Source organism: Caretta caretta, chromosome 2 (genome assembly GCF_965140235.1).
Source record: "Caretta caretta isolate rCarCar2 chromosome 2, rCarCar1.hap1, whole genome shotgun sequence".
Classification (NCBI taxonomy): domain Eukaryota; kingdom Metazoa; phylum Chordata; order Testudines; family Cheloniidae; genus Caretta; species Caretta caretta.
Window position 1 is genome coordinate 235,303,543 of NC_134207.1, and position 14,888 is coordinate 235,318,430.

Consider the following 14,888-nt stretch of genomic DNA (forward strand, 5'->3'; position numbering starts at 1 on the left):
TATTAGACCCTAACTGGGGATGGGTTGAATCCAAACCCCTTGACCAAGACACCCCTCAATGTTGGGGACATTTGGCTCAGGAGCCATACAATGTGTGTTTGTGCCCATCTCTAACCCAATCTGCTGTAGACAAATTTTCAACAGTCAGTGTTAGATCAGGCACACTTTGAGTGCATAGCATGAATCTCCCAAAACATAACACTAAGAAATAACATTTCTTGGAATGCCAGGAAATGCCATAACTCCTTGAACACCAAAGCATCACTAACATGATGTTAGCATCACTAACAAGTTTTGGTTTTTACTAGAGAATGGGAAACAAATTGCAAATATTTTTGGGTATGCCAGTGGTTTCATGGAGTTCTTTACTCTGGGCTTTGGAAATGAGGGATGTGACAGAAACATATAAGCCATACTTGAAATTTTTCAACCACTAAGTACTCCCATTATCCATGTTTGTCAGAAAACATGAACAGCAAACAAATGCTAATTTTGTGAAGTAATGAGAAACGAATTTTCTTGCCAATGGACACCCTGAAATAGCAAGCACCAAGGGATCAAAGTATATTATTTTAGTAACTTTCAGCTGAACACCTAGGCTATAGCAAAATCCAAGTTAAACATTTACCTTGTGTGTGTGAGAGAGAGAGAGAGAGAGAGATGACTTTAAGGCTTAAGATTTGCATCTTTATTCTAGAAAATGTCTTAGAAGAGATATTCCTGTATTGGCAGAGGGATGCACTAGCTCATCTAACTTGTCTTTTCTATTCTAATTTCTCTGATTCTATTAATTTATTCTGCCATGCTTACATCAGAAAATACCTATTGCGATGGGTTCAGTCACAGAGACCCCCTTGGGACTGTCACCTGATGTGCTAAAACTACGTCTGAACCCATTTTCTTTGTCAGCTTGGGACTCCAGAACCCTGTCTTGCTGAGCCAGACATGCTAGTTTGCTGCAATAAAGACCCAGGGTCTGAACCACACCCCCAAAGCTGCAGACTTTAACCAAAAATTATTCAGCAAGTCACCTATCTCCAACATGCAGACGCTAGTTCCCAATAGGATCCAAACCCCAGATAAATCTGTTTTACTCTGTATAAAGCTTATACAGGGTAAATTCATAAATTGACTGCCCTCTGTAATACTGATAGAGAGATATGCACAGCTGTTTGCTCCCCCAGGTGTTAATTAATAAACAAAAGTGATTTTATTAAGTATAAAAAGGAGGATTTAAGTGGTTTCAAGTAATAACAGACAGAACAAAGTAAGTTACCAAGCAAACTAAAACAAAACACGCCAGTCTAAGCCTAATACATTTAAGAAACTGAATACAGGTAAATCTCACCCTCAGAGACGTTCCAGTAAGCTTCTTTCACAGACTAGACTCCTTCTTAGTCTGGGCCCAATCCTTTCCCCTGGTACAGTTCTTTTAGTTCCAGCTCAGGTGGTATCTAGGGGATTTCTCATGACTGACAGCCCCATTTTTTCTGTTCCACCCCTTTTATAGCTTTGGCACAATGCGGGAATCTTTTGTCTCTCTGGGTCCCCACCCTTCCTTCTAAATGGAAAAGCACCAGGTTTAAGATGGATTCCAGTACCAGGTGACATGGTCACATGTCTTGTGAGACCCCAAGCCTCCATTCTTCCCGGCCTGACTTACACGAACACAGGAAGGCTTATAAGTAAACAGAGCCACTTACAACAAATTGTCCTGGTTAATGGGAGCCATCAAGATTCCAAGCCATTATTAATGGCCCACACTTTGCATAGTTACAATAGGACTTTAGAGTAATACTTCATATTTCTAGCTTTAGACACAAGAATGATACTTACATACAAATAGGATGAACACACTCAGTAGGTTATAAGATTTGTAATGATACTTTACAGGAGACCTTTTGCATGAAGCATATTCCAGTTACATTATATTCACACTCATTAGCATATTTCCATAAAACTTATGGAGTGCAACGTCACACCTATAACCTTTTAATGTCTAGTTTCCTTTCACTTGAAAATTGCCAAATTGATTTCTGTTTCCAGCTGGGTGGGGAAAATGAGTTTTTGCCAAAAGTATATTTTGTATCCAGATTACAGCCAATAAAGTTAATATATAGCACATGGCTGGACTAATTATATGCTAATTTAATAAATAATGAATGATGATGTGTTTGATTTTGTTTTGATAGACATGTTACAGAAGGTCTGCTGAAGGGCGCGGATCCTTCTCAAGCTGTGCAGTACACTGCCATGGAAAAGGCAACAGCAATCGAAGTTCAGAAAAATCAAGAAGAACTAATACGTGTCCATGGATACCCACAGCAAAACACAGCTGGAGTTACAGCAGAGTTGCAAGGGTCCTCAGTCAAGTCAGAAGTTCTACCCTTTTCTACAATGACAGTTCATCATGTACAGAGCTCTCCTGTAGTCATACATCAATCTCAGCACTCTTCAGCACTGGTCAACCATACCCAAAATTCACCTTTGGTCACCAGCCATTCTGTAGGTTTGTCAGCAACAAGCCATCACACCCCCACTATGCCAGTGACTGTACTGGAGTCCACAGCAGCAACCCAGCAATCCCAGACTTCTCAGTCAACGCAGGTCAATGGTTCCATTATGCAAAGCCTTTTTATTGAAGAAATTCACAGTGCAAGTACCAGGAACCGAGCTGTATCAATTGAGGTACAGTGTATTCTCTTTAACCAGGGATATTGTCTTTGGGCATGAGCTTGACTTTACTGGGATCTGCCAGCATGCATCTGAGACCTTAGATAGGATTTTCAAAATACCAGTGGAGATAGGTGTCTGATATCCAAAGAAAAGTCCATGGGATTTGGGTCCATAACTTCCATAGGCACTTCTGAAAATCTTACCCCTTATTTTGAACCAAGGCAAAATGTAGTGCCATGTTTAAAAAAAGCCCGAGGTGCCATTTCTGAGTGCTCTGCTGACACTGAAGAAATGATTACTAGAGCCAGATGATTACTTTCTTTTAAATCTCAAACTAAAAATCATGTTAACCAGGAGTGAAACCTATAAATCCCCATCTATTCCTATTGGGCAGGTTTTAAGAGATTAAAGTTGGATTTTTTTCAGGAGTGGGGGATTTAACATCAGCCTGGAAATGCCTCGGTAAGATTTTATATATATATTAAAAAGTATGGAAATGTTTAGTAAGGTCACCCAAACAACTGGAATTTTGTGAAGTTGGGGAACTCTATAGTACACGGCTCTGGCCCTTTGCATTTTTGTGATACACAGGTATGATTTCCCACACCATCCTGTGCTCCAGGTGTGTAATCTCCCTAATTTGAATCCAGCCCTTAACATGTTAAAAGTATTTGTCTGTTAAGTCTCATGGTAACATGGCAGGCAGCTCATTGTAGCCACACTTCTTAATTTGAAATCCTGTATACTTTTGGGGTTGGGGGATGTCTTGACCAATCTTCCAGAATGTGGTCTTTTGATGAAGATCTTTAAAGGCCTCTCCTTTTCCTTTCACTGCATTTGGTTTTAAAGATGGCTGGAGTATTTTGCTGTCGCTCCATAACAACACTTTCCATAAAATGCTACAGGTGTGCCTGATCAGTCCATCAACCTGAGTAAGGAATCCCAGTTAGGTCGCCTCTCAGTTTTGCGTCACTGATGGGAAGATGATACACAGCGTGTCTAGGACTTCCTTGTGGAAGTTATTATGGTGGCTCTGGGTTGGGAAGAAACAGGAGCAGAGTTAAAGATGTTTGGGTGACCTTAGCGCTGCATATTTCCGGACTTTCTAATGATTAATTATTTTTCTGTGTCACTTTAACATGGAATTTCCATTTGGGGCTGTTGGAGAAAAGAACAAAATGCTGTTAAGGGCTTTCTCCTTAAGCAGTGGCTAAATATTTAGGACCCTACCTGTAGGTCAGTATCTGCTGTGTATTGTTATAAGAAGTCACAAGAGATACTTACATAAGCTACAGTGCAGGTAGGTAACTTTTTGATGCAATGAGTAAAGTATGTGTAGCCTCCATTACAAGTCAGGTGAAACAAAAATAAACAGAGAACTAAGTAAATTAATCTAAAGCCAGAGCATTTTTCAGCAGTTTTTTTTAAAAAAACAATTATTGTTCATGAATGGAGTTTTCTCAACACTTTTTGTTTGTGATTGTACCTAGCAACATGTTACCCCAAAAGCTTACACCAAGATGGGCACAATGATAACTGTAGTGTGTGTTTTAAAAACAATGTGTAACAGGCATTGTCTGTTTTTAAACATAAAATACTGTTTTGCATGGCTATAGCATTTTTTGTCTGTGCATCTCAAAGTGCATTACACATATTATTAATAAGCCCACCATATACCCTTGTGAAGTGGTGGGTATTATTATCCCCGTTTTACAGATGAGGAAACTGAGGCATGGAGATTTCCCCAGAATTATCCAGCAAATGTGTGGCAGAATGCAAATCTCCTGACTCCCAGTTCTGTACTTTAATCACTGGACTGCAAATGGACAATACATTAAGCTACTTATGTTATTTATTTAATTTGCCCTTGCTCCTTTACATTTTAATCTCTTTGAGGCTGTATTTTTTTTTTTGGTTTATACAGTGCCTAGCACAATGAAGTCCTGGTCCATGACTAGGACTCCCTAGGCACTACGATTATACGACAAATAAATAATAGCTTTCCTTCAATTTTTCAGTAAATGTTTTGTGTCTACAGTAGTTCAGAAAGAAACCTGTAGAAGGTAATGCAGAATGTAAGTTTTCTCAGGCTGATTTGACTTGGAAGGAGTGCTCTGTAGGAAACGATGGTGCTAGCTGAGTTCTGGAGGCCAGAGCAGCAGATGGTTGTAGTATGTTAAAGTGTGCTGAACAGTAAGCAGTGAATATTTGATGTGAAATATTGCTCACTAGGAACCAACAGAAATCAGAAACTTCTGTTGCCTCACTACAGACCAATGCTGAGAAAATCTAACTAGTTTTGATTCTTAATGTTTATGTTTGGACGTTTAGAAGTAACAGAGTAGAGACCAATGAAATCAGAACGCTAACTGAATGCTGTACTTCTCTTTAGAAAGCAGAAAAGAAATGGGAAGAGAAAAGACAGAATCTTGATCACTATAACGGAAAGGAGTTTGAAAAACTCTTAGAAGAGGCACAGGCCAATATCATGAAATCAATCCCTAATTTAGAGATGCCTCCGCAGTCCACAGCCTTGCCAAAATTGGAGGTAGTGGATAAATTAGAGGTTTCAGGTAAGGTTTGCAGTTTTGAACTGAGGGTTTGTGTCTTTGAGAAAATTAAATGAGAAGGTTTTTTTATTAAAATGATTATTTAAGTTTATATATTTACTTAGCACCTTTATCAATATCCTACCCTTCCCTATGAGACAGAATGGGGGAGTATGTCCTGGGAAGCAGGGACTCTGTAGAGGATGCAGCGGTCATGCTGGTTCACCAGCTAAACCTGAGCTCCTGGGGAGATGCTGTAGCGAAGAGGGCGAATGCGAGCAATGTTCCCTGTAAACTGCGCGGTGATGCAGCAGTCTTGTGTATATGGCGCAGGTCAGAATCCCTGCTGCTCACGTCTCCTTAGTGCGGCCCCAGAAGGGATATGGCGTGACCCTTTATGAACCTGTTTTTCTTGGTCCCGCTGCCCTCTGACAGGGCATGTGTGCCCCCCTCACCTCCTCGCTCTGGGGGAGTTGGGAGCATTTCCAGATGGGGATGAGCTCAACTGGGGAGCGGTGGTGGCTCCAGGATGCGCCTGTGCAAGAGTTCAGGTGAGGGGCCTGGACGGGCTCTGCCATGTCAGCCCAGGGCAGTGCAGGCTGCAGAGCTGTAGCCCAGTCAGGCCAACATACCGATGCCCCAGCCCACCCACACACCTGGCAGTTGTTTCCAGGGTCACAGTGGGAAGTGGGAGCAGAGGGAGCTGCAGCCAGTGCCCCTTCCTGGGTGTTCCTGGGGTGGTGATGGGTGGTCTGAAACCCCCAGCCACAGGGAAGTGCAGTCTGACATCACCCCAACCCCCCCCCCCTCCTGCCCAAGACCCCTGGCTAGGCTCCTCAGGCAGCTGCTGCAGAGCAAATCACCACCCTCTGGGATCCTGCCAATGATGGGGACAGGGACTAGTGTGTGATGCACACACATCTGCACCCCACCCACCCATACACAACTCCCCTGTATGCTCCTCGGCCTTCCTGCAGACACCCTTCATACTCCTCACCACAAATCCATACCCTGCCCCATCTATATACCTCTCACCACGCACCACCTTCTACCCTTAAATTCTCTGAATTGGAATATACAACAGAGTATGAGCTTCGGGTGAGTCCACAGAAAGACCCACACCATTAAGTGGCCTGTGTGCCATTCAAGTTCCACATAATCCCACGTATCTGGGGCGGGGTGTGTGTGTGTGATTTACCTAGTAAGGATGTCTCTCAGCAGCAGCACATGGATTTGTTATAGATAGTACATTACAATAGGCAAAGCTGCAAAATACAAATCCACATCTAAGCTTCTCCAAAGTTTTGAGAGAGTTGTCTCATCCAAGATTTTGATACATCCCATATCTGGAAATGGATCAGGTGCAAAATTCTGATTCAGATATTTATATAAACTTTCACAGAATTATGGAGACGTGTTTTCAGAGCCAGCATTTTGTTTCAGTCTCTAACACTAAATAGTTTGTAGCAGTAGTTGTTCTTGGGCATTTATTAACATGAGAGTTTAATACTTATGTTGAAAAATCATTTTAGAATTCTTGTACACAGTTCAGTGAGATGACTGGCTTCTAACAGCATTAGCTTTTGTAGTGAATGGCACAGCACAGAAAGAATCAGAGAAAATAAATATTATATGGGTGCACTGAACTGTGACAATGTCTGAGAAAGTGCAAAAGACAATAATAAAGAGGAGCTTTTGTTAGTCACATATTTAGCTTATCCATTTCTAGAATAAGAATTTGCGTGGTGTCCAGCTAACCGATTTATGAAGAAATTTGATGAAACGATAGGACATCTGCCTTCTGTTTTGCATAATGAATCTTATAATCATCACATAACTTAAAGGAATAACAAAGCTTTTCCTTAATTCTGATTAAACATTTCACATACCACCCAAATCTTCCACAGTTCAGAAAGAAAGTTTCAACATGCTCCTGCCTACTTTAGGCTAGAAAAATGAGTGATTTATGGGAAGGCAGACCATCTACTTTACTAATACAGGTTTCAGAGTAGCAGCCATGTTAGTCTGTATTCGCAAAAAGAAAAGGAGTACTTGTGGCACCTTAGAGACTAACCTGTCATTATGCAAGGCACTGAATTTAGCTGTATGGAGTGGAAATCTATCAACTTCATGAAAAAAATGTGTTAGTCTCTAAGGTGCCACAAGTACTCCTTTTCTTTTTACTAATACAGTACACAGAGTATGTTAGCAACCAATTAACAGAGTGCTTTGTTTGCTCTTATACAGAGCACAGATGGATCACGTTGCTAGAAAACATGGTTTCGATTGCTCTCCATCCAGAACAGATTAAGAAATTGAAATATTTATTCCTGGAAAATTAAGGCTAACTTTTAAAAAAATGAGTGCTCGAAGTCAGGTTTTTACGTCCAATTAGTGCACCTGAATAAGTGGCCTAATTTTTGAAAGTGCTGAGCAAACAGCAGCTTACACTGGAGTAAATTCCTTGCATGGGTGTCTAAATTTGGAGATGGGCTTGATTTTAGTCATCTGTTTTTAAAATCTTGGCTCTATGTATTTTTGAGATTCTTATTCAGCATTTCTTTGAAACAGTTGTCTCTAATTTTTCCAGTGGCGGTATAAAGCGAAATCATCAGTCAGTTCCAGTCTTTCATCTGTTGCTATACCTGATGGGAAAGAATTGACACAAAAGGTGCCAAGATCATTAAAATGACTTGTGATTTTGGGTGCCCAACGTGGGATGCCCTCGAGGGGCCTGATTTTTCACAAAGTGCTGAGCATCTGCCTTCTGAAAATCATGACCTGTTAAAGTGTCTCAAACCCAAAATTACTGGTCACTCTTAATAACCTTAGCCAAATTGAATTATACTTGTTTTTCGTTATTCTCCTCTGCACTCTAGCAGCATGACTCAGCAGGGGAAAAAATGCTTGAGCAAAGCTGTTTCCTCAAAGGTTTATAACATAAAAATAAAATAACTTCAATAGAGAAAAGAGAAGAACACCCGGCAGTGGGTTCTACCTAGTTTTATGCTCTATTACAGCTTCTCCCATGCAAAGACAGGTGTGGAAGCTGATCTGACATTAACCCCTTGTTCATCCTGTCACATTTACCACCTCAATTTTTCCTCCTCCTGGTTCCCTCTTTCCTTTTTATTTTCCAGTTTTAAAGATAGGGAAGGCACTGGTGTGGGTTACACAGTAGAAATCAATCTGCCTCCTTTCCCTCAATGCCTCCTATTCTTTCATCATTCTTATTTTCAGTAACTGCAGGGAAAATTGTGGGCGCTCTAGCGGTTAGGATTGCTGCATTTGTAAGACTGGCAGATTGGACAAGCCACAGGACCTACCACCCCTTAGTTGTAAGCGTCTGTGAAGCCAAACGGCTGTGTGTCATGTGTAAGGGATAAGAGAATGACTCTAATTCCTTTAGCCTGGAATTCAAGAAAATCTCCTAGTTGCCCTGGTAGAAGTATACACAGATTTCATTACAAGCATACTTCTTAATGGTAGCTCTGATAAGAGAAAAGCTCTAATGTAAAACATATCTGGAAGTTCACTTTTGTTGTAACCCTATGAGACAGTGCCAGATAACTAGGGAGGGACAGGGTGACTTACATAATACAATAGAACATTTCTTTGTTTAACCTTTTCTGAAGAACATTTGAGCTAACAAGAGAACAAAGACAAGGCTATTCACATTAGAAAAATAGGAACTACTACTGTGGATTAGACCAACCTCTTCTCTAGTCCTGTATCCTGTCTCTGACAGTGGTCAGTATCAGATGCCTCAGAGGGAGGCATTGAATCTCCATAATTGACAGTTATGCAATATCCTGTCCATGGGGAAAGTTCCTTCTTGACCCCAAGCAGCTAGTAGTCCTGAACACAAGGTTTTAACTCCCTTGTACATGTCTATCCGATCTATTTATGTAACAGCCATCTCTTTTCTTGAAAATGAAGCTTGTAAATAAGAAGGAAAGAAAAAAAAAACCGCGAGTGCATGTTTCTTGCTGCAGTGTGTGTCCTGCTTGACTTGCATACAAACATACACCTTCACATAGGAATGAATTATGGGGTAGCAGTTTGTAAGGGGTGGTGGTGTCTGGTTGGGGAAACTGGTGTCCCCTTCAGAACACTCAGGAGCCCCCATCACAATGCAGGGGTTGCACATCTGAGCTATTGGATTATGCTTTAATCCGCCATGAGTTGGAAACTCTTTCTTGGTGGCATAGCATTCGCATTAGAGCCAGTGTGTTATAATTTCAGGGCAAACCTGTGTGTTACTGAAACATTTAATTGTAACTAAAATTAAAAATGAAAGCTTGCATTGCTGGGGAGAGGGTATAGTTGGTGAGCTGGACTTCCCCGGCCCTCCCCTTGCTAATAGGACTCAGTGTACTAAATGAATTGGAGAGGTGGTGCCTATTTGCTCCTGGAGCAGAGTACTCTCTTTTTATTTTCCTGGGTGCCTTTGCTGTCCAAGCTTAACCCAATGTTTACTGAGTTGTAACAGTGGCATTCAAATCCCTTTCTAGCTCAATGCAGAAAGCACCCCTCTGATAGAGCAGGATTATGTGCTGATTTTTAACTTGCCATGTGCTGGAAGAATAAAAGGAGGCAGGGCTCAGATCTCTCACTGGTTTTCAAAGGAGGGCACAAAGAGAGGCAGGGTAATGGCAAAAATACCCCCCTGAACACACAGTTTGTGCTTGTGTAAGCAGACATGTACTTACAAAATGTGCCAGCTAGAAGTGCACCTACGTACGTCATGCAGCTTAACCTGTGCACCTCCTGTGAAATCCTGGCCCTGTTGACTTTAATGGGAGCAGGATATCACTGCAAGGTTCCACGTGGAGTGACCTGATTTCTCTGTGCAAATGCAGGTGTTTTCAGCGTTGTGGAGTACCACCTTTTAAAGCTAGACTCCCGAATGTGCTAATGGTCACACAGTTCATAGCAGCAAGACTCTTTCTCTAATGTGGAGTAGAGAGTGCAAAAAACTAAGCCATTCCCTGTCAGCAATGATCATTCTGTGATGCCATGTTACTTTGCAGAAGATGCTCCTGATGCAGAGCAGGAAGCTGACAAGCTGGTGAAGTCGCCACCCCCTCCACCGCCACGTCGCAGCTACCTGCCGGGATCTGGCCTCACCACAACGAGATCAGGAGATGTCATCTATGCAGTCAGAAAAGAGAGCACCATTGTCAAGGTTTGATGATTCACGCAATAGCTAACAGACTTAGTGACTAATGGCTGGCACATGAAACATTCTCAGACTTCAGCTGTTTGTCTAAACCATAGAAAAAGTTGAGACAGGGCCATGGCCCAGAGAGGTGACCAATAGGTCACCAGGAAATTCTATTAATCAGAAAAAGCAACCAATAGGATTTGTCCAGTCCTGTTTTCATGAGTCTTATCCTTTCACTTATCTCTGTAACAATGTAAGATGCAAATCACAAGTGGCTTTCATCCAATGTGTCATAAGATGATTAAAAATAAAAAGCCCATTTTACGCAGATGGGGAAGATCAGCTCAGAGAGTCAAGAGTTTCCACAGAAACATTTAAGAGTTTCTTGTTGCTTACTTTACCCACCTGTTACATTTGAAGTGATAAAAAAGGAAGGAAGCAGTATGGGGATGCCTCTCTGTCTCATACACATTATATCAATAGTATCAGGATTATATTGATCTAGCACCATATTTTTTGGTTTTAAGTTGATAAAAAAGTGAGCTCCTAAGACATGACATTAAACAAGCAAACAAATAACTCCGCCCCTCCGGAAATCCTGCAATAGGGGGAGTTGCATTATTATTGACTTTACTGTGTTTGCTTTGCACTAGCATGGTTTATATATGTAACTTTAGCGCCCTCATGGCCAAGATGGAATCTGCTCCTGCAGGCAGCTCCAAGAGAAGGCATGCGCAGGAATGCAGCAGGAAAAATCCCTTCCACCCCAGGGGCACCTGTTCCAAACCCCTGGAGTGAACACACACACACCGGAAAAGTACAATGGATATAAGAAAGGGAAATATTTATTTACAGAGGGATGAGAGGAGAAAAACAACAAGGGAAATGTAGCGGGAGCAGTAGAACATGGTTACATCCAAACCAAGGCCCCACAGGCCCAGTGGTAGCACAGTCTGAAAGGGCAGACACCCAGCAATGTGTCTGCACACAGAGTTCAGGAGGCCTGAGCAAAGTTCCAGTCCAGTGCTGAGTCTTGGGTGCTCCTGGTCGTCTTTGGCGCCAGTAAACTTTCCCCAACAAACCCCTCCGGTGCCCTCTTCTGCCGCTCTCTGCAAAGCCACACAGAGCAACCACCTCCCCACTTAACTAGCTAGCAGCCTCCCTCCTTATTCCCAATGCAGAGTCACAAGCCCCAGTACTCACAGCCCCATGCAACCCTGGGCAGCAGTGATACTGGGTCCAGCTCTGGCCTGTCCTTCTTGGGTGATTCCCCCCGGCACAGTGCTGCTCCTGGCTCCTGTCCTGGCGTGTCCCCGATCGGCTGCCCTGTCCTTCCCAGGCTTCAGGCAGGGTCTCTGCTGCTTCACTTTGCTTCACTTCACTTCACTTCACTCTCTCTCTCTCCAGCTCTAGCACCCCACCTGGAGTTTCCCTGTTTCTCTCACTCTCCCCCTCCCCCCGCTTAGGAAAAAGATTTAAAGGAGCCATGCTCTCTAAACCCCAAGGGGTTACATATATATTGGCTCTCTATGATTCTTCACCCTTTCAGGAAGGCAGCGAAGATGCTGGGCAAACAGCACAGTCCAAAGTACCTAAAGAAGATCCAGCCTCATCCCGGGCACCACTGCCTGTCACAGCATCTGCCACAAAGGATGAGGAGGAAGAGGAAGGAGACAGAATAATGGCAGAATTGCAGGTATGCACATTGAGATGCACATGGATATACGTATACAATCTCACTCTCTTCTACAGACCTTGCTTCTGTTCTTAGCTAAGATCACAAAGGAAAATAAATGTGGTGGTCTCACCCAACTCCCCTTTTTAAATATATATTCACATAACACCACCACCACACTGTTCTGGCCTGGAAAAGCAGGGTTTCTGTGGCTCATTATTCAGGGGTATTGGCTCTGCTGGTGGACAAATCCTCCACGACAGATACACAAATAGGTTTGTTGTGCTGTACATATTCAATGTGTTCAGCATTGACCTGAATTTGTTATGTATGGCCCAGGCCTGCATGGTGCCCTCCGCTCTTGTGGAAGTTCATAGGAACAGAGGATACTAGGCCCCTTACAGGGTTGATTGGGCTCATACACATTAGACCTTGGTCCCCTTTCTAGACTCATTTTTATATATGTCTAAGGTCTTGAAGCGTCACAAAATTTAGCTTTCCATCATGGGATGCATCATTCTGGCAGCAGTTTCTGAGAAGAGATGCTCACTCCATGGTCTTTTGTTTTGCAGTAGGTGGAACTGTTTTAGATCACTGACAATGACACTGTAGTAAAAAACCAAACATTAAAACTGCAGTCAGTGAGTTTCCAGTGGTTCCGAGCTGTATACTCTATATCAGTGGTCACCAACCCATCGATCACGATCAGCTGGTCGATCCTGGAGCCTCGTCCAGTCAATCGTGATATCTGGGCCGCTAAAAGTCCAGTGGGGCTCAGAGGCTGCCTGCCTGCCATGGTCCCATGCCGCTCCTGGAAGCGGCTGGCTGCTGGCATGTCTCTGCGGCCCCTGGGGGAAGGGAAGGGAGGGGGAGGTGAGGCGGCTCTGAATGCTGCCCCCACCCCTACCACTGTCCCTGCAGCTCCCATTGGCCAGGAACCGGCCAATGGGAGCTGTGGGGGTGGTGCTTGCAGGCATGGGCAGCGCACAGAGCTGCCTCACACCCCCCTTTCTCCCAGGGGCCGCGCAAAGAGATGTGCCAGCAGCCAGCCGCTTCTGGGAGCCGCCTGTGGTAAGCGCCTCCCGGACAGAGCCTGCACCTTACACCCCATCCTGCACCCCAGCCCAGAGCTCCCTCCCAGACCCCGAACCTCCTCCCACACCCCAATCCCCTGCACCAGCCCGGAGCCCCCTCCTGCTCCAAATTCCCTCCCAGAGTTTGCACCCCTCACCGCATCCCCCTGTCCCAAGCTCAGCCAATGCACACCTCACAGTTGAGAATGTTACACTGATTTGTGACAATCCCTGAAGGATTTTGGATCTATAAACCACAAATGACACTAATAAAAAGTAAAACTCATGAAATGTCCAGTAGATTCTATGAGATTAGGTGCAGTGTGACCATATGATGCCTGCACCCAAAACTCCCTCCCAGAGTTTACACCCATCACTCCTGCACCCCAACCCCCCTCCTCAGGCTCAGCCTGGAGCCCCCTCCCACACTCAGAACCCCTTGGCCCCAGCCCAGAGCCTGGACCCACACCCCAGCCCACTGCCCCAGCCTGGTGAAAGTGAGTGAGGGTGGGGAAAGCGAGTGACGGAGGGAGGGGGGAATGGAGAGAGTGGGGCGGGGCCTTGGGGAAGGGGTGAGTTAGATCCTGGATTGATCTTAAGTTCAAAAAGTGATCTTGTGCATAAAAAGGTTGGAGACCACTGCTCTATATGATACTGTCTCCATACTATGGTAGGAGAAACAGGTTGAGCAATGGGGGTTTGGATTAGAGTTAGGACAGACTGGGGTTATGTAACAATACACAGGCTCTATGGAGCACATCAGGTATTCAAAAACACTATAGCACTGGGTATAGTATGTCCGTAAAATCCTTCTAATACATGAGACAGGCCTGCCAGTTGATAGGCATCTTGTGTGACCCTCACATAACCTGCCTCTCCACACCTCTCAGGCATCAGCCACTGGCATCTTAGATAGCTACAGCTGCAGGTAGAGATCATTTTTTCCCCTGCTCTGTGTCCTTCTGGCTGCCTCTCCTCCTCGTCATGTCTCTCTTTAGGCAGCCCAGCTGCCACACTGCTCTTCCTCTGATAGGCTGTGAATGGGAGGGTTAATGGGGACATGGGTAATATGGGGGTTGGAAGGAGGGTGTGAAGGAAAGTCAGAGTAAGGGTACTGAAGGAGAGGATGTCAGACAATATCTGCTAGGGGTAAACATTTTTAAATCAGGTTCAGATAATTTGCACCCAAGAGTCCTGAGAGTTGGCTGAGGTGATCTCTATTCCACTGATGTTAATTTGTAATAAATCTTGGAGTCCTGGGGAAATTCAGAGGCCTGGAAAAATGCTAATGTTGCACCAATGCTCAGAAAGGGCAAATGGGATTACCCAGCCTGTTAGTGTGATAACAATCCTGGACAAAACAATGGAAAAGCTGTTATGGGATTCAATTAAAAGAATTAAAGGATAGGAATACAATTAATGACAATCCATGTGTTTTTATGGACAATAGGTCTAGTCAAACCCGATTTCATTCTTTGAAGAGATTACACATTAGATTGATAAAACTGTATACAGTTAGACTTTTTTACAGGCATTTGGTTTATTACTGCACGACATTCGGATTTAAGACACTGGCACTATATGGTATCAAGAGAGCATACGTTAAATGGATTAATAAATACAAAATGAAAACAAAGTTTGAACTCGAAAGTTGCAGTGAAACAGAATTGGTGTCCTCCACACAGCTCTCTTAACAACAAGCCAACTGACAGATCTCAGAAAATAGTTGTCAAAAGGATACCATCATC

At 43.6% G+C, this 14,888-nt stretch overlaps 1 protein-coding gene across 19 annotated transcripts in view; it reads left to right on the plus strand.

Moving 5' to 3' along the window:
• The window catches only part of KIAA1217 (KIAA1217 ortholog), a 531,293-nt gene that overhangs the window by 504,195 nt on the left and 12,210 nt on the right, over positions 1-14,888 (plus strand). For all 19 annotated transcript variants that reach the window (XR_007354929.2, XR_007354928.2, XM_048837886.2 and 16 more), the window contains 4 exons: positions 2,193-2,688; positions 5,069-5,249; positions 10,259-10,413; positions 11,942-12,088. Coding sequence is in view for 17 of the 19 variants with exons in the window: in XM_048837886.2 (XP_048693843.2) it covers positions 2,193-2,688; positions 5,069-5,249; positions 10,259-10,413; positions 11,942-12,088 (979 nt within the window). In the remaining 2 variants the exon portion in view is untranslated. The remainder of the gene's footprint in view (positions 1-2,192; positions 2,689-5,068; positions 5,250-10,258; positions 10,414-11,941; positions 12,089-14,888) is intronic.